We start from the raw sequence: 25,575 nt of genomic DNA, 5'->3' as shown, positions 1-25,575 counted from the left end.
GTGTGTGTGTGCGTCTCACATTCTCTGAACTGACCTCGACTCTTGTGATCCAAACAAAAGCGCTGACGGCCTCTGTGGCGCTCCGAGACGTCAGGATGAAAAATCAAAGTAACAGAAAATAAACTCCATGTGTCTGAAAATCGTTCTGAGCTGACGGATCGAAGGGAAACTGAGCTGAGCTTCGACAGACGGCTGATAATTGATGTTTTCTGTTCTCGCTGGTTGGACCGCTGCGACTCCGTCTGACCCAAACCACAGCGCCACTCTTTTATTACAAATCAACTTTCCACTTTTCAAACCCAGATTTCCCTGAAAATTACACAGTGAGGATTCTGGACTGCTGAATAATGAGAACCGCCTGGCAGACCCTGATCTGGGCCCATTTTGCCCCCAGCGCGCAGACAGTTTGTCTCGGGCCTCGTTCGTACTCACTCTCCAGGTTTCCGGCCAGCAGGTAGAGCCAGGTGAGCAGGACGACGGCCGTGAGAGACGCCACCAGCAGCTTGAGGCGCCCGCGACACAGCAGGTTCATGATGGGACGGCGGCGCTGAGGGCTCTGAGGGTCGGGGGCGGGGTTCAGGTGGGGCTCAGTCCCTCGTCGGGTCCCTGCAGCATCCTTTCATCTGGAGAGAGACGAAGACAAGAAACAGACGATTCACATCACCACACTGCAAAAAATATCAACGAAATCCTGATAAAAATCCAACACAAATCTACGTGACTCTTTTTCTAGTCCCAACCGGCGTGGTCCAGACCAGGTCCAGACCAGGTCCAGACCAGGTCCACAGCTTAGTCTTAGACAGAAGTTTAGACCTGATCTGAAACTGACCCGTGTCTAACCTGAAGTCGACATGCAGAACTTAATCAGAGAGAAAAACACAGTCCAGGATGATCAGACCTGGTCTACAAAGGCCACTGAAGACCTGCAGTCTGCTGGACTGGAAGCATGCGGGTCAGCTCTGTTCAAACAGTGACACTTTGAGGGTCCTCTGGTCTGTGTGGACCGTGTGGGTCTGCCCGAGGACGAGCAGGACTGTGTCCATACAGAGTTTCATTCTGCAGCGCTGAGGCGCTGGCGTCCTCGCTGTCACTCCTTTTCAGGCGACCAATCAAACATCACAGGAGGCGGGACCCGTCTCTCTGAAGAGAAGCTGGTTCTGTCTCTGCTGAGCTTATTAACCGTTAGCTTTGATTTTAATGTGCTTTCAGTCTCTGCAGCACTTCCTTCCTTCTTTCATTCATTCATTTTTGTCCACTCAGAGACGATATCTGATGTCTGCTCACACGCAGCCTGTGTGTCTCTGTGCAGACGAGGTCAAACGACCCCGAGCAGCTTCGGTCTAATGAGGCTGAGCTGAGCTGAAGGACGAGATCAACAAGCGTCACGTTAGCAACGTGTAAACACGGAGAAGCTGAGAAGGAGAAAACCCGGAACAAGCCTCCGTCTGTCAGCCCGTCTCGGCCTGAGCTCGCCTCCCTCTGCGAGCCCGATGACAGCAGCAGCTCCGCCTTTGTTTTACGGCACGATTCATTAATCCCTCGTTAATGAGAAAGAGACGCCGGCAGCACAAAGAGTCCACAGAGCGAGTTTACAGCAGGGGGAAGAAACTGAGCGCTGACACGCTTCAGCCCGAGAATACGGCAGCTGAGAAGGAGCAAATGTTCCAGATCCACCCAACTTTTCTCCTTTTACCACACTGACTGGAGACAGGTGACGTCCTGATACCTCACACCTGACTCATCGGCCACGCGGCTGACGAACAAACTGTGGTTTGAATCTGACAAAATAAAAAAGGTCTGCAAACCTTTTTCAGTCACATTTGATTCTATGAGCCTGTTTAGTTTCTAGAAACTTTCCTGGAAAGTGATGCAGAGAAAACAGAAACATAACAGAGTTCTCTGAGTTTATTTCGCTCCAGTTAAACTCAAGTAAACATGTATTCATTATTCATTTCTTACGGGAAACCTCGTCTGTCGCGTTGGACTGAAGGTGTTGAAACTGTTCCGCACTGACGAAAAGACTCAACTAAGTGGAATTAATGAACTGGAGATGCACCAACTGAACTCCAGTACTCCACTTTAATTAGCAGCAGATTCAGAGATCTTCACTGAACATCAATCAGTATGAAGTCACAGTAAACTGAAGTTTTATCCATTTCTACATAAAAAAAATCACAAATATCAAAACATTTTCACCTGATTTATGTGTTTTTTTTCTGTTTTCTGTATTTCTGCTTTGTTGGATGAAACAAAGCTCTTCTGCTGTCTGACCTGATGGACACAGGAGACACGTTAGGACCTTTGGACGATGTTTGGATTATTTTTATTATTTGGATTTAAGTGTTTGGAGGACGCGGATAAGCGTCAGATGAGACGGAGTCTGAACACAGTCGTCCTTCAGAGATTTAACAAAACACTCCAGAGACGAGATGAAGGACAGATGAAGGACAGATGAAGGACAGATGGAGGACAGAGAGGTGAGAAACAGAACAGGCTCTGTGTAACTCTGTGTCCTCCTCTGCTGGAGGACGTGGGCTCAGATCTGCACAGCGAGGACGGGGTCCAGGTCCATCCGTCTCTGTCAGGACGTTCTGCCATCGCGGCTCTTTTCTCTCCTCAGCAGCTGAATCAGCTTCAGGTAAAAACAGAGGAAGCACACCTGAAGGTCGCCTCAGTGCTGCAGTAAAAACACCTCCTCAGATCTTCATCCTCTCTGCTGGACTCATCATCAGCATCTGAAGCTGCTCTGCAACGTCTCTGGATGCTGAACAGGTTCATGAAGTCGCTCTGAAATCTGCTGTGGGTACTCATGGTCCTCGAAGGATGAACCCCAACAGAACAAACACCAGACGGTGATGGAAGGAACGCAGAACGTCCTGAAGCTGATTGGTGGATGTCCTGCAGCCTCAGGACGAACCTCACGCCGCCGACGCTGATCTCAGAACAGACGTTCCTAAAGCTTTTAGTCTGATTCATGTTTTTTCTAGAAAGCTTTCTGAAGAAGCTTCATGCCGACGATCAGACACTCGTGTCCATGTTCTTTAGTTCAAACTGTTTTTGCTCTTTCTTCTTCAGAACGCATAAACAGCTTCAGACAAGTTGACCTTGAGTTACGGTGACTGAGCTGAAGTTGGAGGATGTTCAAGCTTTCAAACAAACCACATGACCGACGGCTGATTCACAAGGTCAAGACGAACCAACGATAATGAGCTGCTGCCTCATTGTCTTTAACGCCACAACCAGGAGTCCAAAAGCAAACTAAAGGCTGAAAAACAACAACGCAGGAAGCTCCTCCCAGACCCAACATGATTGACAGGCCGTTCACCATGATGTGAATAAACCATGAAGTCAGCTGTTCAATAAAAACTGATCAGGCCTGTAACACGCTCAGATCCAAACTTTCCACCTTTTCTGGGCTTTTTGAGACAAACTGAACTTTGAGGTTTGTTCAACGTCGTTTTGAAGAAACCGACAGATCGATAATCTGCAAAAGCTTTTTAAACCTAAATGTCACCTGACACCGCAAGGTCATGAAAACAATGATTATTGGCTGCAAATCAGATCAAACTGTGCACAGAGATCCACCCGCCGACGCTCTGCCAGAGCTTTAAACTTTCCAAGTACACTGAGATGATTTATGAGTTAATTAGTGAGCTTGATGTATGCGCTGCATGTCGTTAAGAGCGATGAAAGGTGCTGAGACGGGAAGGAGTGAGGAGAGAGGAGATGGAAGGGATGGAGAGCAAGTGTGGCAGCAGGAGGAGGAGAGGAGGTGGAAGGGAAAGGAAATGTTTGGAGAGGAAAGGAGAGGAGAGGAAAGGAAAGGAAAGGAAAGGAAAGGAAAGGAAAGGAAAGGAAAGGAAAGGAGAGGAAAGGAAACAGATATAAAGAAAGAAGGAAAGAAGAAGAAAAGAAAGTTGAAAAGATGGTGGGAACATAAGAGGAGGATAAAGGAGGATTTAGGTAACAGAGAGAAAAGAGGAAAGAGTCAGTAAATAAGATCCAGGCTGAGTTGTGGGTTGCAGATGTGTTTCGGCCTTTCAGCCTCCAACACTCATAAACCAGTGAGGACATAAAAGTGAGGGACAAGGCCACTAAAGAGGAGTTTAATAGGCAGCTTTTGTTGATTCTGCAGGAGCTGCACAAAGCGTTCACACTCCTGGGCTCTAATTGTAGCCGTAAAAACAAAAGAGCCGGCCAGCGATTCGAGGAGGAGGCGTTGGAGGACTGCGGCGGTCCGCGGCCTCCTCGGTCATCTAATCAGAGCTGAGAACAGCACTGGAGGGACGGATGAGGCTGCGTGGGCGGCGCGGTGGCGGGAACACAACAAATAACTCGGCCTAATGGCTGTAAATTAAAGGATAACGCGGAGAGCGAGCGCTCGGCCCGACGCCCCTCTGAAGCTCATCCTGAGCCTCATTAGCTCCATTCAGCCACCGAGAAAACCAAAAGTTCCTGCAGTGAGAGTGAAGTTTTCACGGTCGTCAGTACCTTCAGTTATGTTCACACGCAGCTCTGTCAATGAATAATATATAATGTGTAATGCACGCCGGCTTCCTGCATAGACAATAATGGAGTCTAATTCAGCAACGACTACCGCGACCGAAGCTTTTAGACTCATTCGACGCTTAACGCCGAAGAATCAACACGGCAGACAAAAACTCATCGTTCACAGTTTGTACAGACGTGCAGTGCTACAATCATGACGCAGGGAAACACACACACAACAGATTCACTGAAAAACTGTTAAGATTTGAGCTAAATTTGGCTGCAGGTCGATACGAGAGAGGAGAACAGAGAGAAGCCCGATGAGCAGATAATATCCTCGACTGGTGAGGCTGAGGCAGCAGTGAAGGTTACAGGCGGACGTACAGTATGATAATGCAATTAAGGGCTGAAAGTCTTTGGTCCAGCGGCCGCGTTCCCATTCGAACTGAAAGGCTTTTTAGCACCAAGCTAATCACACAGGAGATGGTCTGATTAAGGGAATAATCAACAGGCGCTTCCTGCATTAGAGGAGGACGGAGATAAGAGTGGAGACCAGTAATCAACTACACTCTGTCTCTGCTGACCTCACTGACCCACACACACACACACACACACACACACACACACACACACACAAACACACACACACACACACACACGCACACACACACACGCACACAAAGACACACAAAGACAAGAGCTGGAGAGCACTTGGTCCTCCCCTCACACGTCCACTTGATGTTCAAATATATGTGTGATTTCCTGGAAGACAAATATGTGTGTGTGTGTGTGTGTGTGTGTGTGTGTGTGTGTGCATGTGTGTCTCTCACCCTCAAAGAACACACACACTGCTTTCATCACGTTACCATGAGTGACATTAAATCCTGTTTTGCATAGAAGTCTTCCTCAGCGACGATCATCAGCTGTAAACAAACCGTGGTCACGCTGTCACGTGTGATTCGCCGCCACCATCGCGCTCTGTTTGCATACAGTAATCTAATTATTCCTCCCAGCTTCTGATCATTTAAATAAAACTGCTTTCATGCCCAGAAGAAGAGCGTCGTAGCAGTTTGCTCCTGTTTTAATGATGTTTGTCGCACACAGCTCACCTTCCTCCAGACAGAACCTGGATACTTCCTGAAACACGTTGGAGACAAATGGCTTCCCACACCTTAAAGAAGGAGCAGCGTTGTTCTCATGCTGCTCGTTAGCCCTCGTGTTGAAAGTATGATAAAGAAAAATGAAGACCAGAGTTTCATTTCATTCTAACAGAACCAAATATAAACAAATGTACACAGACAAGGATTTAGATCTGAGCTCTGACGATGAGGACTCACTGATGTGTTTGGCAAACTGAACGTTATCTCGAACAGAAGAGGGCAGCAGCTAACGTTAGCCTTTTGCTAACAACATCCAGACAGGACGCCCTGGAGCGGACGTCCCAGTCCTGGCCACGGCTTTTTCTCACGCTGTCTGTAACCCCACAAAGTTAGGCTAGCTAATGTTAATGCTATGCTAACGCTTGGCCTTGTAAAGTTGGCTGGGCATGATAACGTTTGCAGGTTGGAAACACAACTTCATCCATTTTAATACTTTTTTCATGTTCTTGGTTAAGGAAAAGCAAAATGTTAGCATGCTAACAGGCTACAGTCCAGTGAGTGAACGTGGTAAACCTTAAACCTTCTTAACGTCAGCATGCTGACAGTTAAGAAGGTGCCACTGTAAGCGTGTTAGCATGCTAATATTAGCATTTAGTTCAAAGCCCTGTGGCGCCTCAAAACACAAGACACATGAAAGCACACACGAGTTCATCTTCATCATATCTGACTGTTCTAACATCGACAGCAGTGACTGTCCACAGCTGAACCGTGTGTCTGCGGCTCCATCAGCCCGTCAGGGTCAACCAGAACCAGCAGATACTGACAGCAGCACCGGACTCACAGCAAGCGTCGGTCAAAGCTCCACCCACCATCAAAGCAAACCCGAAAACCATCAGAACAACCAACCGGCAGTCAGCTGATGGATGAATCAGTGCTGACTCGCTCAGTTTGGCCTCATACGTCACCAACGAGCTGAAGCCACAAAGAACAGGTCATACTCTGTTTCATCGGCGGCTGCTGGAGGTTCCATGCAGCCTTCGTCCATTAAAGCTCAAAGCTCTGCAACACACAACCTGCAGATATCAGGAAGCAGCTCACTGAGTATTTTCAAAATAAAGCCAAAAACCGATCTCCTCGTTTTAGCCTTTAATTAGCTCTGACTTCATGAAACTTTAACGCTTTGCCTCAACCTGATGCTCCTCTTTTAAAATGCTGTATTTTACTTTTATGTGATCTACTCGAACCCATATTGTATTATGTTACTCTGGTTTTATACATTGTCTTTATTATCGTAATTGTTATTATTTTCTCCATCTTATTTTATTCATTTTTGTCTGTTTTTATGTCCATTCTGTCTTTTCTGTGTGAAGCTGTGATTGCTGTGTGAAAGGTGCTACACTACCCAAGTTTATCATTATTCTTTTTATGAATCCAAAACGTAACAGAGACACAGTTCGATCCTGATTGGACGTCATCGTGAGCGCGGTGAGTGGCTGACAGCGAGTGAAAGCTGTCTTCTCCTTCATCCATCAGGCTCAGGATCTGGATTTTCGCGCTCCGCATCACAAACCTGCTGCTCTGCTCTCTTTGTCAAAGTCACCTTCAGGATCTCTGTCAGCGCTCAGCATCGCCGTGCGCAGCTTTCAGGAAGTGGCTGTTTTCATCCTCTGCCCTCCAGCGTTGCTGTTTATCGTGTTTCAGCATCTCTCTGCCCTATTTTCCCTCCCCGCTCATCAAAGCTGCTGCTCCTCTCTGCCCCGACACCCATCGCAGCTCTGCAGCAGCTTTCCAGGAGCAGCGAACCTCCTCTGCAGCCTCCCGGTGAGCGAGGAGACGCATTAGAAACACTACGATACAGCTCAGAGCGCAGGGTGGGACCTTCCCTCAGCTGTCTCATTTAAGAATGAGATTATTCTGAGATAAAATGACTCATTTTTCATTCTAATTGTCCTCAAATCATTAAGGTTGACTGCAAACTAGCACAACATGTATGACCAGCACATGGATGATGCAGCCATCGCTGATCAGTGCTGACGCTGCATCAACGCATCAGTTTCTTCCTCCCTCCAAATGTTTCCGCATCAAACCACTTCAGAACGATCTCATCAGACTTTTTTGACTCTTTACTCTGAAGTTGCCTCAAACTTTTAAGCCGACTTCTCAGAATGCTTTAATGTTAATGGAAGCGATGCTGCCTCACGGCCGGACAGACCCTCGTCAGAGGAGAGTGAAATCCCGCCGTGACACAGATGCATATTTCATCACTCAGTCAGTGAAGTTAGCGTTCACTCTGTCCGCCTGACGTGTCCCATCATTTCCTGCCTTCTTCTTCTTCTTCTTCTTCTTCTTCTTCTTCTTCTTCTTCTTCTTCTTCTTCTTCTTCTTCTTCTTCTTCTTCAGGAACGAGGAACCCGGCCGTCGACGGCGGGCTCCGCTTCCTGTTCTGACTTTAATTTGATTCCTTGAGGTCACGGCGGCGCTCGGCTTAATCTGCCGGCGTGCCGGCCCGCTCCGTGAGGTCACGTGTATTTCTTTGTGATTTATCAGAGCAAAGCTGAGGTGGATTAGTGGGTTTACGACCTTTTCATTTCATTTCCCCGCAGGCGGGAATCCCCTCCCTCCTTTGTCTCCTCGCCACAGATGAACTGATCATGTTCAGCTTCCACGCCGTCATGCTGCGGATGAGTCTATTTTTAGCACCGGACAGGTGACACATCAAGGTGCTCTTTACCTGAAACGACTCAGGTGATCACTCAGAGTCAGACCGGATGACGTTTTACCTCCAGACTCGACTGAACGTCAGCGTCAGTTCTGATGTCATGTTATGTCATTACGTCACGGAGGTTGTTTTATTAACTTTTCTTTAAGTTTAATATAATTTTCAGATTATATTTCAGTAAAAGAAGCTTTCACTCCTCAAACGTTTGTAAAATAAGAGAAATTACACGTCAAAACGCAGTTTCCATATTTTATACAAATTTAGGTTTAAAACAAACTAAGAAAACATCTTTGTTCTTCATTCAAGGACGTGATTTTTATCAATAATGTGTTTCTGACATTCTGATTGTTCTTGAACTGATAATCCAATTATTCCTGTGTTCACCTGATTCTCCTAATTGTTCACTGCAATCATATTTTGGAAGCTGCATGTTCAGCCACATTTTAGGGAAACTAATTTACTGAGCATGTGCAGAACGCACAGCTGTCCAATCAGTGATGATGTTGCTGAAATATGACATCACGGCACCTCTGAACACAACGCAGACAGAGAGCGAAATGTGTCAGTCCGGTATGAGCCGGAGTGAAAAGAGGGGACGAACAATGAAGAATCTGCTGCAGACGGTTTTCAACAAAACTGATAAAGCTTCTTCGAACCCAACGGCTCAGAAAACTCTGCGGTGTTTAAGGGACTCTGGTACTTTCTCTCCAGACGCTCCTGCTTCCTCTTCACTGTGGTTCTAACAGCCAATAAGTGAACACAGTGTCTTTCTGTCCGCTCAGCAGTGTCCACACGCAGGGAGGGACATCAGCTGCTGAGACGTCAAACTGCTGGACTTCAAACACAAACAATGATTTTCTCTTGAGCGGCTGGTGAGTTTGATGATTAATCTGTCAGCTGGTAGAAGCTCCCATCTTAAAAAGTGCTTTCCAATTTCGTGCTGTCTCACATTGTGTGTGTGTGTGTGTGTGTGTGTGTGTGTGTGTGTGTGAGATTCTCGTGTGTGTGCTCTGACGATGCTGCTGAGGCCTCTGATGAACAGCGACTGAGTGAAGCACGGTCAGTGTAAATGTGTGTTTGGTGCACTGAGCTCACTTTACGGCCTGTCGTCACGTCCTCATGGAGACGGATTCCAGTCTTATCTGCTTTTAAACAGAGTTAAACCATGTACGCAGTTTATAGTCTGATAGTTCTCGGCTTCAGGAAAAGTAAATCTTGGCTCAAGGCCTCGTCGTCTCGAGCCCGGCCTGCAGATAACAACCTCTGAGACAACCCCCCCCTCACGCAGGACAACAGAGTTTCATTTACATTTCTTTATCTTAAAATCTCATCTTTTCACTGGAACTCTCTCAGGTAAGACATCTCCCGCTGAGACCTGAGGAGGACAAACGCTGATCTCTCCAAACCTGCACAAATCCAACCAAAACTATCTGCCCGGACAGAAAGCAGAGCAGCATGTCTGCTTGTTAGACATCACAACACGCATCGAGGAAAGCAGCGCCTCACGAGCGCCGAGCAGGCAGGTGGACGGACGCCTTGAAATAAAACCTCAAAGGACACAGGTTAACAAAAGTCAGCGGTCGTCTGAGAGATGAAAAAGACGCTTTGATGAATCAACAGACAGAAACCTGACGAGAGGAGACGCTGAGAGATCAACAATCTGCACACACACACACACACACACACGCACACACACACACACACACACACACACACACAGGTAAACATGTCTTCCTGTTCCTGTCTCTTAACACACCTGAAGCAGTGACCCGGTCAGGACCTTCGCTCTGTCTTACCTGATATTTCCTCTGCTGCTCACCGTGTGATCTAAACATGTGCTTCACAGTCCAAGTTCAGCGCCCTTCCTCCTCACCCCTCCTCCTCCTCACCCCTCCTCCTGCTCCTCCTCCTCCTCCTCCTCTTTAATAATCCTCCTCTTTCACAGCTCTGCAGCTCCCACAATAAACTCCACAACTCTTTCTCTCTCTCAGCAGACTTTTGTCCCACTTCTTCACCCTCTGTCGCTGCTTCATGCCCTCCTTTCCTTCCCTCTGCCGCTCTCCTCCCACTGCTCCTCCTCCTCCTCGCCGTGCACAAACACGCCATAAATCGCCTCCACCTCGGCGGGAGCGGCTCTGATTTCAGCCCCCTCCCCTCTCCTCTCCTCTGCAGGCTTTTACTGAAACGAGCCGAGCTCCGTCAGACAGATGGGAGGAGAGAGGTGGAAAGAGGAGAAATAACGGGGAGAAAGGAGCGGTGTCACCTTACATACTGTCAGGAATAATAGAGAGGAGCTTTGTGGGTTTTTTTAAGCTGTGGAATGCAGAAGTCTTGGAGAGCGTTTGTGTTGGGCTGCCTCAGGAGGGCTGACAGGACTCTGCATTGTCCACGTTCAGCCAATGAACAATGACAGGAGGCTGCCTGAGCGCTGAGGACGGACTCTGCCTGATCGTCACACACATTCAGAGCGTTTCCACTCATTCACTCTGACACTGTGCTCATGTTGTTCTGCTTCTTTGACCCAAACCAGGCTGCAGCGTCTCCTCCTGCAGGTGTGACACTGTGGCAGCAGCAGTTAGCTTGAACTTCTTCAACTGACCATTAAAGCATCTTCAGCTGCGAACGTCTCATCCACCCGCTGCCGCTCGCTGAGGACGCAGCTCGTTTTTCTGGCCCTGGCCAAGAATGAAACAGCTGTCAACGCGCACGACGCCACACCTGTTTGAATCCCTGACAGGAACAGACTCAGAGCAGGCCAACATCTCCAGTATCTGACACGAGCTAACATTAGCCGCCATAAGCTGTTCACACCAAACCAGGTGAACTCCACCTGTTCTGGAACAGTTCAGAGATTCTTTCAGTCTTGAACTGACTGAAGATTATTGCTAACCTCAGATTACTGCTGCGTGTCTGTCAGTGGACACATCTGGATTATTTTCAGTGACGAAGAGGACGGTCAATTCACCAAATCACTCTCCGAGCTTCTGAACCTGAAGGTGGAAGATTTAACGCCGTCCGGACGCTGCGGTCAAACAGTAACTGATCCAAAGTTAAACCAGGATTAAGGACTCCAGACTGAGGTCTGGGTTTAACATACAGCCTGCACAGGAAGTGGCCTTTGATGCTGAATCCCTCTTGCTGTGACTTGCACACCTCTTGGCGCCGCTGAACAAACACACCTGCAGCGTTCAGGTGTTTACTCACCGCTCTTTTACCACTCTTTAGTCTGTCCTCTGTTCTCGTGCGCCTGCAGGCATGAAGGTAAGTCCCACATCAACAAATGCAACACGAGTGCAGTGTGATTACAGAGAACACAGACCCCCGGTGTTTGGTGCTGTGGCGAGAACCAGTCGGAACACGCCGCATGCCTGAGCTAACGAAGCTCCGCTGATAGATGCCTCGTTAAGGACAGAGATCAGCAGAGAGGCTGAGGAACCTGCAGCTCTTATCTCTTCTCCAGAAACAGAAACTCTCTCTGCGTATCTGAAGTCGTAGCTTCGGGGGAAACTCGACACCACACATGAGCCTCGCCAGGAACGGCTGTCATCACCTTCTGCAGAGTAAACTGTGTCTGTGGGAACGTCCTCCCTCATCCACGCTGCTTCCAGCAGGTTATTTTCAGCTGCTGCGACAGACTCAAATCACCAACACAAATCTCTCACTGCAAGTACTGTAATGTAGCCGAACGCCCCTCTGTATGAGACCCTCTGTATGAGACCCTCTGTACGAGACCCTCTGTACGAGACCCTCTGCACGAGACCCTCTGCACGAGACCCTCTGCACGAGACTGACTGTACGAGACCCTCTGCATGAGACCCTCTGCACGAGACCCTCTGCACGAGACCCTCTGCACGAGACCCTCTGTACGAGACCCTCTGTACGAGACCCTCTGCACGAGACCCTCTGTACGAGACTGACTGTACGAGACCCTCTGCACGAGACCCTCTGCACGAGACTGACTGTACGAGACCCTCTGCACGAGACCCTCTGCACGAGACCCTCTGCACGAGACTGACTGTACGAGACCCTCTGCACGAGACCCTCTGTACGAGACCCTCTGCACGAGACCCTCTGTACGAGACTGACTGTACGAGACCCTCTGCACGAGACCCTCTGCACGAGACCCTCTGTACGAGACCCTCTGCACGAGACTGACTGTACGAGACCCTCTGCACGAAACCCTCTGCTCCATCAGCCTCAGTCTGATTGGTTGTTTCTGTCCGTATTCTAAAACAAGAATCTGCTTCTCTAACAGACAGAAAGACGTCTGCCAATACGACCTGATCGCACCAGCTAACAGTGAATGCTAACCACTAACCGCTAACAGTTCAGTGTTTGTGAGTCACAGCTGATTGATCTTCTTCCTCTGAGCTCCATTAAAAACACATCAGTGACCCTCACTGATGCTCTATTTCCTCCTGTTTGACTGATAAAACGTGAGTGGCTGTTTTGTGGAATTACTGAATCATTTTTTAATAAACAAAACGATATATTTGTTTTTAAAGGTTTACATATGCAGCAGGAACCAATGGGCTTGAAGCTGAGAGCCGCAGACAGGAAGTCGAACAGGACTGAGAGGCACTAACACACAGTTGTTTTGGTGTTTCAGGAGATTTCTCACCAGGAACAAACCTACAGACCTTCTCACCAGAGGTTTGCCTTGTTCTTACTGCAGATCACACCGACTGTCTGCAAACATGCAGCTGCCACAGTTTTGATCTTCCTGCTACGTCAGGCAGCTGTTGGTGTCCATTCATTTCCAGAGGGTATAAAAGTCCATCAAGTCTGTGTTCACTTCTGTCCAACTTAACATGACGAACACAGAACACGATGACAAACGTTCTATCAACAGCAAATATTGGTGACTTGATGTTCTCTGATGGATTACACAAAAACATCCTGTCAGCATTCAACAGCTGCTCCCACGAGACTGTCGGAGCGTCGGTCCTCAACAAAGAAGTCTCTGCTGCATCTTTAACTTTTCATATTCAGGGAAGAGAGAGGGCCAGAATCACTGCAGTGTGAACCGTTGTTCCTCCTCTGAGATAAAACCGGGTTTTAACAAACGGAGGTCAGGAGGCCAACGAGACTTTCAGCAATTTACTCCAAGAAAAACATGTTGTTTCTCTGCCTGCTGTCCTCTGGCTGCGTGTTGTTCTGGTGTGAGAGGATCAGCTGACCGTCCTCTAGACGACCTGACAAGTTAACACCAACACTTCCCTCCTTGTTATAGGGTCAGAGGTCAGGTTTATGGGCCCACGGGGGGGTGTTAGTGCTGGCTGGTAGCACATAAACAAGAGGAGGGGGAGAGAGGAGCAGAGACGGAGGCACAGACAGTCTGCTGGAGGAGGTGGGTGAGAGGGGAGTCAGTGGACAGTGGAGGGCAGGGGGCAGGTGTTGGGTTACCCCTCGCACCTGCTGCACCTCCACCCTCCTCCTGACTTCCAGGGAAGTCTGGACTCTCAGGCTCTCATTCTGATCTGCTTCCTCGATGCGACCCTCCCTTCAGACTCCAGCTTCAGTTTCAGGACGGCAGACGTTCAGCTGACTCATTATCTTTAAGCACCGGCCCCACGGCGCCCCCGAGCACCAAGACTCCTCTAAACTGATGTAAACACGGAAAGAATTATTCCACCTTCCACTCAAACCCTCCCTGAACAAACCCTGGTCATGATCTGAACTCTGTGAGTCAAATGTTCATCATAACGCTAAAGGTTAACCTTGTGGGGACCAAGGACTTGTCTCAAGACTTGAAGTGAATCCTCACAGTGAGTCCATATCTATCTATTGTACCTCTTCACCTGGATAATGATGCCTTCCTGAACCCTGACGTAAACCATCAAGATGCAGCCGCTAAGATGGCGGTGTGCTCGTCAGATGGTTGAACACCTTCAGAAGCCCCTCCTCCTCCTCCAAACCCTTCCAGCATTGGATTGTGGGACCATTTCTGGAGCAGACGATCCAACATTCATGACCACCTCTGCAGCGGTCGGTCAGCTGCGTGGACGTGAGAGGAGTCGGGGTTTGAGCTCCTTTCTCAGCTCCCTTTCATGTGAACCCCATTAATGCCTTCCAGGGGAGGCAGACTGAAAACGTGCTCCATTATCTCCATCACAAAGATGGAGCTACACTCTGCACAGGCGTCTCTCCTCACACGTCTTCCTCCAGTTATGCATTCGTTCATCACGCAGCACCAGGATCGTCAGCAGGAATGATGATAAAAAAGGACCAAAAGTGGTGAAAAAAAAGAAAAACAACTTTGTTTTTAAGGACAACATCAGCTGAGCTACTTGAAATTCAGAGCAGAGGATCAGTGTTTGATAGCGCTGCAGAGAGGATCTCTCACTGTAAACATGTGCTGCCCTCTGGCTCTGCGCTGCCCACCCACACCGACTGTATAAATAATATGACAATAGACCCGCAGTTTACACACACACACACACACACACACACACACACACACACACACACACACACACACTCTGTGAAAGAGCTCTTCTGTGTGTTTCTGAGCTGGCTGCCTACACACTGTACATCCACGAACACACAGTCCGCTTCAGGACAGCAGCGTGGGTCAGAGGCTCTGCTCACACTCTATTATAAGCAGTCAGTTTCTGTATGTTCAGCTGCTGTTTCTGAGCAGAAACACAGCTTGATAACGTCTAATCTATAGAGCCAGCAGCCCGTAATAGATCTGGGTTTACAGGTTTGCCGATCGATACGGGTGACTCAGCGATTGTTGGCCAGTTGTTGAGATTCCTGCTTTGAAAAACTTATTCTGAAATAACTCTGGAAAAACACGATGAACTCTAACGAGAAAGAAAAAGTTCAGCGTATGGGGAGCGCTCCATGCCCTCCTTTAGCTGTTTCCACCGCACGAACAGACTGAAATGTACCGTGTTTATATCCACTGTGACGGGAGACTCCAGCTCCAGGTGCCATCAGGTGTTGGCTGATCGTGATTGGTCGAGTACAATCAGTCAAACAAAGACAACAGTAAGCACCAGTTTACCTCTGCATCTATCACCTGTTTGACTGATCATCAGGGTTGGGCACATCATCAGTTTCTGTGTAAATCCCATGTTAAAATCCAGACGGCTACATGCTAACAGCTACAACAACAAAACACTGATGGAGCCAACCAATCACAGTGCTCGTGGTCCATGTGTGGGATCTCTGCAGCCCACGTCTGAGCAGGCGCACGCCGCAACTTCTTACTGTTCAACTACAGTTCAAGCTTTAAAAGGACAGACTTTGCTTCTGGGTGGGTGGTCCTACATCAGCTGGTTGTGTTGTTGGTGCAGCTGAATGCTAGCTGAGAGCGGTGTTGAACATTAGCCTGTCCTCTCATGCAAACATACCATAATAGATCTGTTGGGGTTTACAGGGTTGATCGATGCAGGTGAGTCAGCAATTGCTTGTCCAGTTGTTGAGATTTCTGCCTTTAAAAAGTTTCTTTCTTGCAGTAATAACTCCATAACTCCTCAGCAGCACGTCACAGAAACAAGGCCCGAGTGCGTCTGGATCACAGAGTGCTCCCAGAAACCCTTCAAGGCTCAGTGTCTCAAAGCCTCCAGACGTTCAGCAGCGTCGTGTCTGAGCTGCACAGACGTGAACGTCCTTCAGCCTCAGGTGTCTTTTGTTGTCACCAGCTGTGACACCATGCAGATGCATTAGCAGGCTGATAGCATTAGCATTAAGATGAAGTCGAGGAGGTAAAGATGGAAGTTGTGTCTGATAATGAAGAGTGAAACCTGAGCTCTAACTGGTCCCACAGTGGCCCCCACATGCTCAGCTAGATCCCTCCTTCAGAGGTCAGATCAGGTTGTTCGGGGTTTGTTGGGACTGGCTCTCTAAGATCAGTGTTTCTGGTGGAAACAGCAGTAAAAAGTAGAACCATGGAGCTGAGCGACCTGGAGGCGACGGCAGCTCCATCATGTGGTGGAGCTGCAGCTGAAGCTCTGCGGAGGAGCAGAGCGAGAGCCTGCAGGCTACCAAACTACCAGCTGCTCTTTCCCTGACCCCAACTCAGATAGCACGGTCCATCTGAGGCTCCAGGGTCGCTGCCCGCCCACACGCTCGTCCACGGACGACGACGTCTCTCATTACGGAGTCCCACACGTCCAAAACTTTCTCTAACTAAACCAGAGCAAGTTCACGGCTCGAAAATGTTATTTGATGGTGATGTTGTTTTGGGCTTGGAAAGAGGTGGAGCAGTCAGCTCCGTCGAACTGGTTCTGTTTAATCCACTGAGCCGAAGACTGACTCGCTTTCAATGAGCGTCAACGGCTGTTTGATTGGAAATATGGCAGGTTTGTGACAAGTTTGCTTTTTCTGAGACATTCTGTCCGTCCTGGAAAGGAATAAGACACACACACACACACACACACACACGCACCCGCACCCGCACACGCACGCACGCACGCACGCACGCACGCACGCACACACACGCACGCACGCACGCACGCACGCACGCACGCACACACACGCACACACACACGCACACACACACACACACACACACACACACACGCACCCGCACCCGCACACGCACGCACGCACGCACGCACACACACACACACACACAGCCGCCCTGCTAACCCTCTGCAGCCTCGTCCCGTCCCTCGTCTTAATAAGCTGCTCTCTGTGGATCTCTGTGCTGTCACGGCCGTCAGTCGTCAGCGTTAACAGGACCAGACAGCAGCGCTGACACGCTCTGCATAACACACACACACACACACACACACACACACACACACACACACACACTCACGCACACACAGCAGGACCACGTCCAGCACAGCGGGCTGAAGCCGTGTGATGTGAAAGCTACACGAGTCACAGAAACACGTAAAATGTCGACACATCATCTCCAGCTCACAGCACCATCTGAGACGCCTCCAGGCCCGCAGCGAAACACCTGAGCAACAGGTTAACGGCTCCATCTCTTTTTCTTCGGCCTTTTTTTCCAGTTCAAAAATAACCAGGATGCCAGCCAACATCTGGTGAGCAGTGAGCCCCTTCCTGTTGAGTGACTGAGTGTCTGTCAAAGCCTCGTTCACTCCTTCACTCTGTGGTCACCTTCACTGCGCGTCAGACGGCCGCATTTACGTGTTTTCATGAACTCGTTTTCCTGATTCGGCTGTCAGACGAACGATCGACAAGCGCTGCATGTTAACCCGCAGTGACTCCAGGCTGAACTCAACTGAGCATCAGTCGCCTCAGAGCCGTTCAGGCGACAGCGCCCTCTAGTGACCACAGGAAGTCTGACTGCTGCTCATGAGGATCGCGAGCTTTCCCTTCTGTCTGTGGTCAAACCAAGCGTTCACCACATCTGACTGGTTTCAGGTCTTTGGGAGTCTGCTGTCCCAGCACGGCCGGCTGAGGCACGTCAGTCACTGCTGGCGTTTGGCTGAGAATCAGGTCCAGTTAGCAGCTTCTGGAAACACGTGGACCAGAACTCTGACATGAGCCAGGTGTGCTGGACTCAGCCCAAACAACACCGACAACCAGAGCGGACCAGGATGGACCGGAGCGAAGGCCACCTGGACGGCAGGAAATCAATCAGATACGACCGTCAGATGATTTTTGAATTTAGAAAAAGGTTTCCTGTAAAATCGAGGACGGGACTGATGAAGTTTGCACCTATTACTGAGCTGTGAAGCCTGTTTGAATCTGACCTGATGTCAGGTCTAAAAATAAGGTTTTACTGGTCATGATCAGACCTGCCCTGAAGTGACCACTTTAAAGTTAATAAATATGATTGATCCATTTTCATCTTCCTTCTGTTCTTTCCTCACTTCTTTGATATCAGCTCCATATACACAAAAAAAAGAGCTGAGTGGCAGAAAACGTGTGAAAAGTGAAGTTGAGATAACAGCGTTTCCTGCATACGGCGTTATTCATGTGTATGCGAGCGCGTTGGCTGCGAGGCTGCGAGGCTGCGAGGCCTCGTCAGGCTTCTGTTAACGTGGTGACTCACACGCTGCCATTTCTGTCCAGGACACATTAACGCTGCGGTGACCGAGCCTTCATCCTGCTGTCAGGCTTCAACCGCTGACTGGTCTGAGGTCAGCTCAGGACCCGATGCCAACATCAGACCTTTGATGGGGTCAGTGACGGCCGATGCTCGGCGCTCGCACGCATCCCGCTAAAAAAACAAGACGCCTGTTGGTTCATAGATCTGCAGGACTGTTTGTAATGAATCTTTAATGGTGGTAAAAGTCTCATCTTATCGTTTAAAGCCTTTAATGTTGGCGGTTTGTTGTCGTCAGGGTTCCATGTTGACGATCCCGTCTATCGTTTATCTATTAATTAACCTGAAAACTGTTTTCTGTGTTCGACCGTCAGCTGCAGTCAACAGTCCATCAGAAACTCTCTTATTTCCTGCAAAGTCGTCATTTTTGAGACTCGCAAACTCGATTCCTGAGATTCACGAGGATCCGTGACCTTTGACCTTTCACCATTAAATTCTAATCAGTTCATCCTCGAGTCCAAGTGGATGTTCAGATGGACGGACGACCAGCCGGACGGACGGACGACCAGGAAACAAGCTGAGATCTGCTTCGTCTTCGCTCGTCAGATCGTCTTTGATCTGTGTCTCATTTTCTACGTTTCTTCCAACGTGCATCTGGAGTTGTTTGGCATAAACACTCAAACCAGCTGAGAACGATTTAAATGACATCATACATGGATGATTACGTCATAATAATTTGTGTAGGATGTAAGAAAACAGAGAAAAGAAGCAGATCCTGGAACAGGACAAAGATCCTGAAAGAGCAGATTCGTCTGACAGACCTCAGAGGTCTTCCACCTTCCTGAGGTCTCTGCTGCCACGACAGACAAGATGAACATTTTCTGCATTGTCTTCATTCTATTTAAGCCAATTTTGACACCAATTATACAACAGCAGAACAGCTGTGGAGCTGGATTTCACCCTCGCTCCCTTTTGGCCGCCGTTCAGCAGAATCGCGTCCCGGTGAGTCAGAGCGCCGAGAGGAAGCTGCTGCAGCTCAGGCGGAGTCGGGATTTCATTTAGAGATTGTGGCGACTCCTCAGTTCAAAAGTGATGTACCAGAGGGCGAGAGAGGCACAGAAGGAGGCAGAGAGAGAGAGAGGAGGCTGTGGGGAGGGGAGGAGGAGGAGGAGGAGGAGGAGGAGGAGGAGGAGGTAAATGATTAAGTATAGGTGTGAGTTCATTTCCCCTGCGGAGCCCCGGCTCCATTTCTTCCCATCCACCAACAGAGATCCATCTCTCTGACAGCGAGGGGAGGTGTGTGTGTGTGTGTGTGTGTGTGTGTGTGTGTGTGTGTGTGTGTGCGGTGATAGCAGATACAGTGAGGAGAAGCAGCGACATGCATTAATAAAAGCTTCTCACCGTACAAATCACACGTCGCCTCCCTCAATCTTCGCCGTCACTTCTTCTGCGGTCACAACAGACGCAGGAGACGGCCTCTTCACGGGAGGCCTCGTCGTTTACTCCCCACGAGGAGGAGGAGGAGGAGGCGCTGCGGGAGGAGGCGCTGCGCCGTGGAGCTCACCGCGCTGCTGCAACCTTTAAGGAATTTATCTTCACGGCGCTTTTTATTTCCAGCGTTTGAGGATCGTTTCAATCTGTTCTGACAAGATTTTTTTTTCATGACGGAGCTGATTGAGCGAAGAGCCGGCCAATCAGGACGAGGACAACACACGTTTAAAGGGCCCGACAGAACGATTTGGAACGCCGACACGTCTGCTGCTCGGTGCCGCTGAGTTCATTACTCAGTGTGGATTAATTAACCTCTGTTTTTCAATGAATCCATGAGTTAGGGTCATGTGATGTAGAAAACGTCCAATCAGCAGTTAGAAAGTGTTTCCTTCACACTGTTTATGTGAGAAACAGCTTCAGACATTTGTCAACTGTGACGGCCTGTTCGCCACTTCAACTTCTACATTCAATCCCCAAACTAAGTCGGTTCATTAATTTTCTGTCCCTGTGAGCTGATGAACTGATGAAGTGATGAAGTGATGAACTGATGAAGTGATGAAGTGATGAAGTGATGAAGTGATGAAGTGATGAACGACACACGACTTTGGTCACGACAGGACGAACACAGAAGCAGCTCGGCTAATTTGAACAGCCTGCAGGAAACAGAGGAAATCTTATTTCCATCTTATTTTCAGTTGATTTAGTGTTTCAGGTGATTGTTTTCAGTCAGAAACACCTTTTTGTCCCTCACTAGGACACAGACCGCCAGCAGAAACTCTCACAGACTTTCTCTGAGCTTCTTTTCTCATTAGTGGAACAGTTCAATAGTTTCAGTCCACTGAGAAGCTCACAGTCTGTATGTGAGTCCCAGACCTGGGGCTTCATTTCACCTCTAAACCCTGACAGAGACCCCCCCCCTCCCCCCCGGCCATAAGCTGCCCCCCTCCTGGGAACAAGAGCTAATTAAACACAAAGCCTCCAGCAGCCCAGACGACCCTATCAGCACATCACATGGTCTCTAATGTTTGTTATCCGTCCAATCACAGGCTTTGTGTAGAGGAGGGGTCAGAGGTCGGGGGATTAGGAGCAGGAGAGCGAGGCATTGTGGGTGCGTGCCCTGTGGAAGAATCAGGTCACCTCTGTCTGGAAACCGTGGTGGGAGCCAAAACTTTTGTTTGTGTGTGTGTGTGTGTGTGTGTGTGTGTGTATGTGTGACTGGCTGTCACCTTGTAAAAGCTCATTACAAGTCTTACAGGTCATCTGCAGCTGCGAGCAGAGCTCATCAATCAGTCAGAGGTGTCACATGTCTGCACACAGCAGGTGCACACACGCGCACACACACACACACACACACACACACACACAGATCTACTACAGGCTCTGATTAACTATCTAAAGCTCAGCTGATCAATACATTTTATATTGCCAATGAATAAAATTACTATATGTGAGCGTGCAGCACAGAGGAGGCGAATCACAAAGTAACTTGTGTGACGTCCTGCGTGTCGTTTTGGAAGACAAACAGCCAGCATGAGTCTGATTGGTCAGTAAGTGAGCGAAAAGACGTCCAGCTGTGGATCGAAAACTAAGCCAGCGTGCAGAGGTGCGACGGGACGCAGGAGGAGGTGACGAGGAGTCTGGAGGACAACAGTTACTCTTTTTAAACTGTGACCATAAAGATCTGAACGAGCTGCAGGGAGAAGCAGCTTCAGGGGGACACGATGACACAGAAACAATGTCAGCTAACAGCGTTGGCCGCGGCTGGACGTGCGCTGATGGTGTTTGGGTGGTGTTCACACCCTGAACACACACACACACACACACACACACACACACACGCACGCACGCACTCACGCACACACACACACACACACACACACACGCACACACACACACACACACGCACACACACACACACACACACACACACGCACACACACACACACACACACACACCACAGCTAAACAGCCTCCTTTTGACCTGCAGATCACCAAATCAAAGCGCGCTGCGTTTTATGGATCTATCGACCGTAGGAGGGAAAGATGGAGGTCACACAGGTGCCACACGTCACCTGGTTCATCGACTGGAAAGTTTTTGCTCCAGATGTTTGGTTAAACTGGGATCGAAACACCTCCAGAAGCCGCCCACACCGCGGACCTAAGCATGCTGGGTGAGAGGAGGCTTTAACACACACACACACACACACACACACACACACACACACACACACAGCTGTGTTTCCATCACGGGGGGGTATTACATTGGCTTACACTCGTCCTCTGGAGACTTTCCTGAACCACTACTGTGACCTTTACCCTGACCTTGATGACCGTGATGGACATTATGGGGACCGGTCCCCATAACTCAGTCATACATCAGCCACAATGTGACTATAAACAGATTTATGTCCCCACAACGTGAGTAACACATGGCCACACACACACACCTTCCCCCAGCTAATTCGACCAGCAGCTGTGTGTGCTGTGATGAAGCTGACAGATTGCTGCTGGATCCTCGTGCTGCACTGACTTCAGAGGCCGTTTATTCCCAAACTCTAAATAATCTGCTGCTGCTGCAGCCGCGGGAGCGAGGGAGGACGGCTGACACGCCGCTGCCTCTTTTATCTTATCGGGATGAAAACACTGCCTCACACTCCCTCTGTTTCCAAACCAGTCCCACTGCATCCTATTTACTGCTTTTCATGCTTTTCACTCATTCGTGCATGAGAACAGGACACACGCAGCAGGCTGTGTGTCGACGCCGTGTTTTACAGCTGAATGAGGGTTCATCTAGAACAAAGCCAGTGCAGCCGTCTTTGGGAGGTGGCAGGAGGAAACTGAAGCGTTGGTATGAGGAGTCTGTGGTCAGGTGTTCACACACAGTCTGTCTTATCGACTGCATGAGAACCTGCTGATGTTGAAAACTGAAAAGTTCAGGAAGCGTCTCCTTCGCCTCAGCTCGCTGCTGCCCCTTGTGGCCAATGGCATGAAACATACAGCTGAGGTCGACTGTTTTCGGAGCCGCCTGCTACGTGCTGCCAATGCATGCAGCGTGCAGTACTACATGTGTACTACATGCTGCTTTTCTCAGTAGTAGGCTCTCCGGCCTCGGGGGGGCAGTAATGAGCCCACTACGCTGCACTGAAAATCTCAGAGTGTTTTCAGTGTGCTTTGGGTTTATTTGGTCTTCAACGGTGAGGACCAGCTGAATCCCCCCCCCGATAAAGAGCAGCACAGCGTCTCCTACACAGCGATGAGTGTTCATGACCGACGGTTTCCCAGAGGAAAACAAAAATACGCCCACACTGCACATCGATGTCAACACAACAAGTTATTGAACTGGGATGTGAATGTGAGTGAGGATCAGATCTGTGCTTCATGTGAAGCTCGTTCACACAGAACATGAAGTATGATGAATAGAAATACGTATTTATGTAGAAATATTACTGACCGAATCCAGATCCAGGTACGACGTGACCTGACTGATCTGTGCCGAACTAAAGTCTTTGTGGCCAAAAGGACTTGAGTGACGGCTGCTGCCAGAGGACGTCTGACAGCAGGGACACAGATCAGATTGTTTATTGGTCAGATGTGAAGGTGACGCTCATACATGTGACCGGCAGAGTCGCTTTCTGAGCGCCGTCGGTTCATCATCAGATCTGCGTGTCTTCTTCCTGTTTGCTCTTTCTGCTGATTAACTCTGACACGTTTGAACAAATCAGCGATATCTCGACCGCATCCGACAGCCTTCCAGCAAATATCACAGCGGCTGACATTTTTATTAACGAGCCAGAAAAGCCTGGAGACTTTCGCCACCTGAGAGCTGATCTTGTGTCTGACGGCGCCGCGGTGCGGCACGTTCTTACTCAGCATGAGATCACGTGCTCGTCATCCTCTGTGGTTGAGGCCGCTAAGGTAACATTAGTCACGTTGATTGAAGAAACATTTGATCTCATCTAGAGAAGCTCTGATTGGCTCAGCTGTTAATGAGCACAACACCAAACCAACCGGAGGCCCTGACACCGCGCAGGCTAACGTAGCACATCTCGACCCTGTTCACACGTATGTCCCAACAGGCCGCATGTGCTGCAGAACTGATCTGTCATGATGCTTCTGTGGAGCTTCCTCCTCTGAACAGAGCTCCATGCCGCTGCGCCAACAATGTTTCAAGCACATATGAATAATTTCCAACAAATATAAGAAGCAAAGAACAAAGCTGAGTCGACTGACGCGTCGCTGTGATGATCAGAGTTTAACACGTTGAAGCCCGAGGTGTACGCATCATCAGGAAACACAAAGGGATCAACAACAAAGAGCCAAAACATCCAAGAATCCCTCTTTCGCTACAACACTACACCTGTTACTGTCTACATGCACGGCTAATTTTACACTTCACATGCAGCCTGTTTCCTCCCAGACAGCAAAACTTCATCACACTCCCACACACATTCAGAGAAAGTGTGACATTTGAGGAAGAAGAAGAAGAAAGCGTTTGTTCCTCACCAGATTCGCAGATGTAAATCCCAGCGTGGGCAAACTGTGACGAGAAGCTGCTCAGTCTCAGTCGACGGCTCCGGCGGAGACCTCCGGGAGAAAATCCAGCCTGCGAATCAGCAAACAGGCGTGAGATGACAGATGCAGCGCATGACAGGCCTGGAAGATTACTTATCAGATAAGAAATGTGAAAGACATCAAAAAAATCTACTGGAAATAACAAAGAGGAGGAAAGACGAGGCTCGCGTTGAGCTCTGTGAACCGAAAAACAACACGAGCGATGGAGGATCAATCGACCTGTCAATCAAACGGCAGAGAGAGACACTCAGCTGTCGTGTTTAAAGACAGGCGACACGACGCTGCTCTTTGGTTTGTTTCTGTCGCCATCATCAGCGTTTCTGCGCCAACGTGATGATACGAACTTTTCAAGAAACTGCGCCCAGCGACCGTGACGAGCAGCGGTGGTTAAAACCACGAGGAAACGTGTTCAACTGACTTCAAACACAGATCAGCTCTTTGTGTTAGTAAAGCCTGTGTTGTAGTTAGCTTAGCTTAGCTTAGCATAAGGACTTGAAGCAGCAGAGGAGTCTTGAGTGACAGACCTGAACCACACATGTACGAATATTTTTACATCCAACATCCCTCCGTTTAAAGAGAAACTGCCCACACGACCTTCGTTTGACCAAAATATCTGAAAACCAGCATGCCGGGCCAGCAGGTGGCGATAAAGTCGACATCAACAGTCAGAAACACCAGAAAAGAACATCGTGCGCTTTGTCGTGAGCTCACTGTCCTTCTTTTATATCTATTTGTTGTTATTTCACACCTTTCAGGCGCACGGCCTCGCAGTGCTAACAGACGTCAGCTGACCTCCATCTTTGTTGTTCCAGACGCTCGATCAGTAAACAGAACAACAATGAGCGTCAGTGACATCATCGTTTCCCTGTGAAGATGAATAACGTTTCCTGTGGAAACGCTGTGTTTTACATGGAAACGCAGATACACAGAGACTTCAGACGGGATTTTTTTTTAAAATCTGCGTTTTAATGACCTAAAACACTGTTGACATGTTTCAGGAAGAAGAACGCTCGGCCTCAGGTCAGACCATCAGCACAAACTGTGTGCCTAATGTTTACCTCGCGATCATTGCATGTAAATGATGAACTAATGGCCGTCGTGGTGACTTCAGAGACTCGTTTCAGCCTGATGAACCTTCATATTCACGGATCTGTGACTCAAACTTTTTTTGGAGGAGGCAGATGGGAGGAGTGAAGCAAGAAAAGGAAGAAACCCAACAAAACGAGAGC

General features: G+C 48.9%; 1 protein-coding gene across 7 annotated transcripts in view; it reads right to left on the bottom strand.

Annotated features, from left to right (window-relative positions):
* large2 (LARGE xylosyl- and glucuronyltransferase 2) overlaps positions 1–25,575 on the bottom strand; it is a 151,787-nt gene that overhangs the window by 18,184 nt on the left and 108,028 nt on the right. For 4 of the 7 annotated variants that reach the window (XR_013077409.1, XM_076735545.1, XM_076735553.1 and 1 more), the window contains exons 2-3: positions 24,278–24,377; positions 433–623 (exon numbers count right to left, since the gene is read on the bottom strand). Coding sequence is in view for 6 of the 7 variants with exons in the window: in XM_076735545.1 (XP_076591660.1) it covers positions 433–532 (100 nt within the window). In the remaining variant the exon portion in view is untranslated. Of the gene's footprint in view, positions 1–432; positions 624–10,103; positions 11,123–24,277; positions 24,378–25,575 lie in introns of those variants that run through there. The other 3 variants (XM_076735559.1, XM_076735568.1, XM_076735578.1) reach the window with 2 other exon arrangements.

This window comes from Chaetodon auriga, chromosome 1 (genome assembly GCF_051107435.1).
Source record: "Chaetodon auriga isolate fChaAug3 chromosome 1, fChaAug3.hap1, whole genome shotgun sequence".
Lineage (NCBI taxonomy): Eukaryota > Metazoa > Chordata > Actinopteri > Chaetodontiformes > Chaetodontidae > Chaetodon > Chaetodon auriga.
Note: the sequence above shows the minus strand (reverse complement) of the source record. Positions and strands in the feature narration are given on the sequence as shown.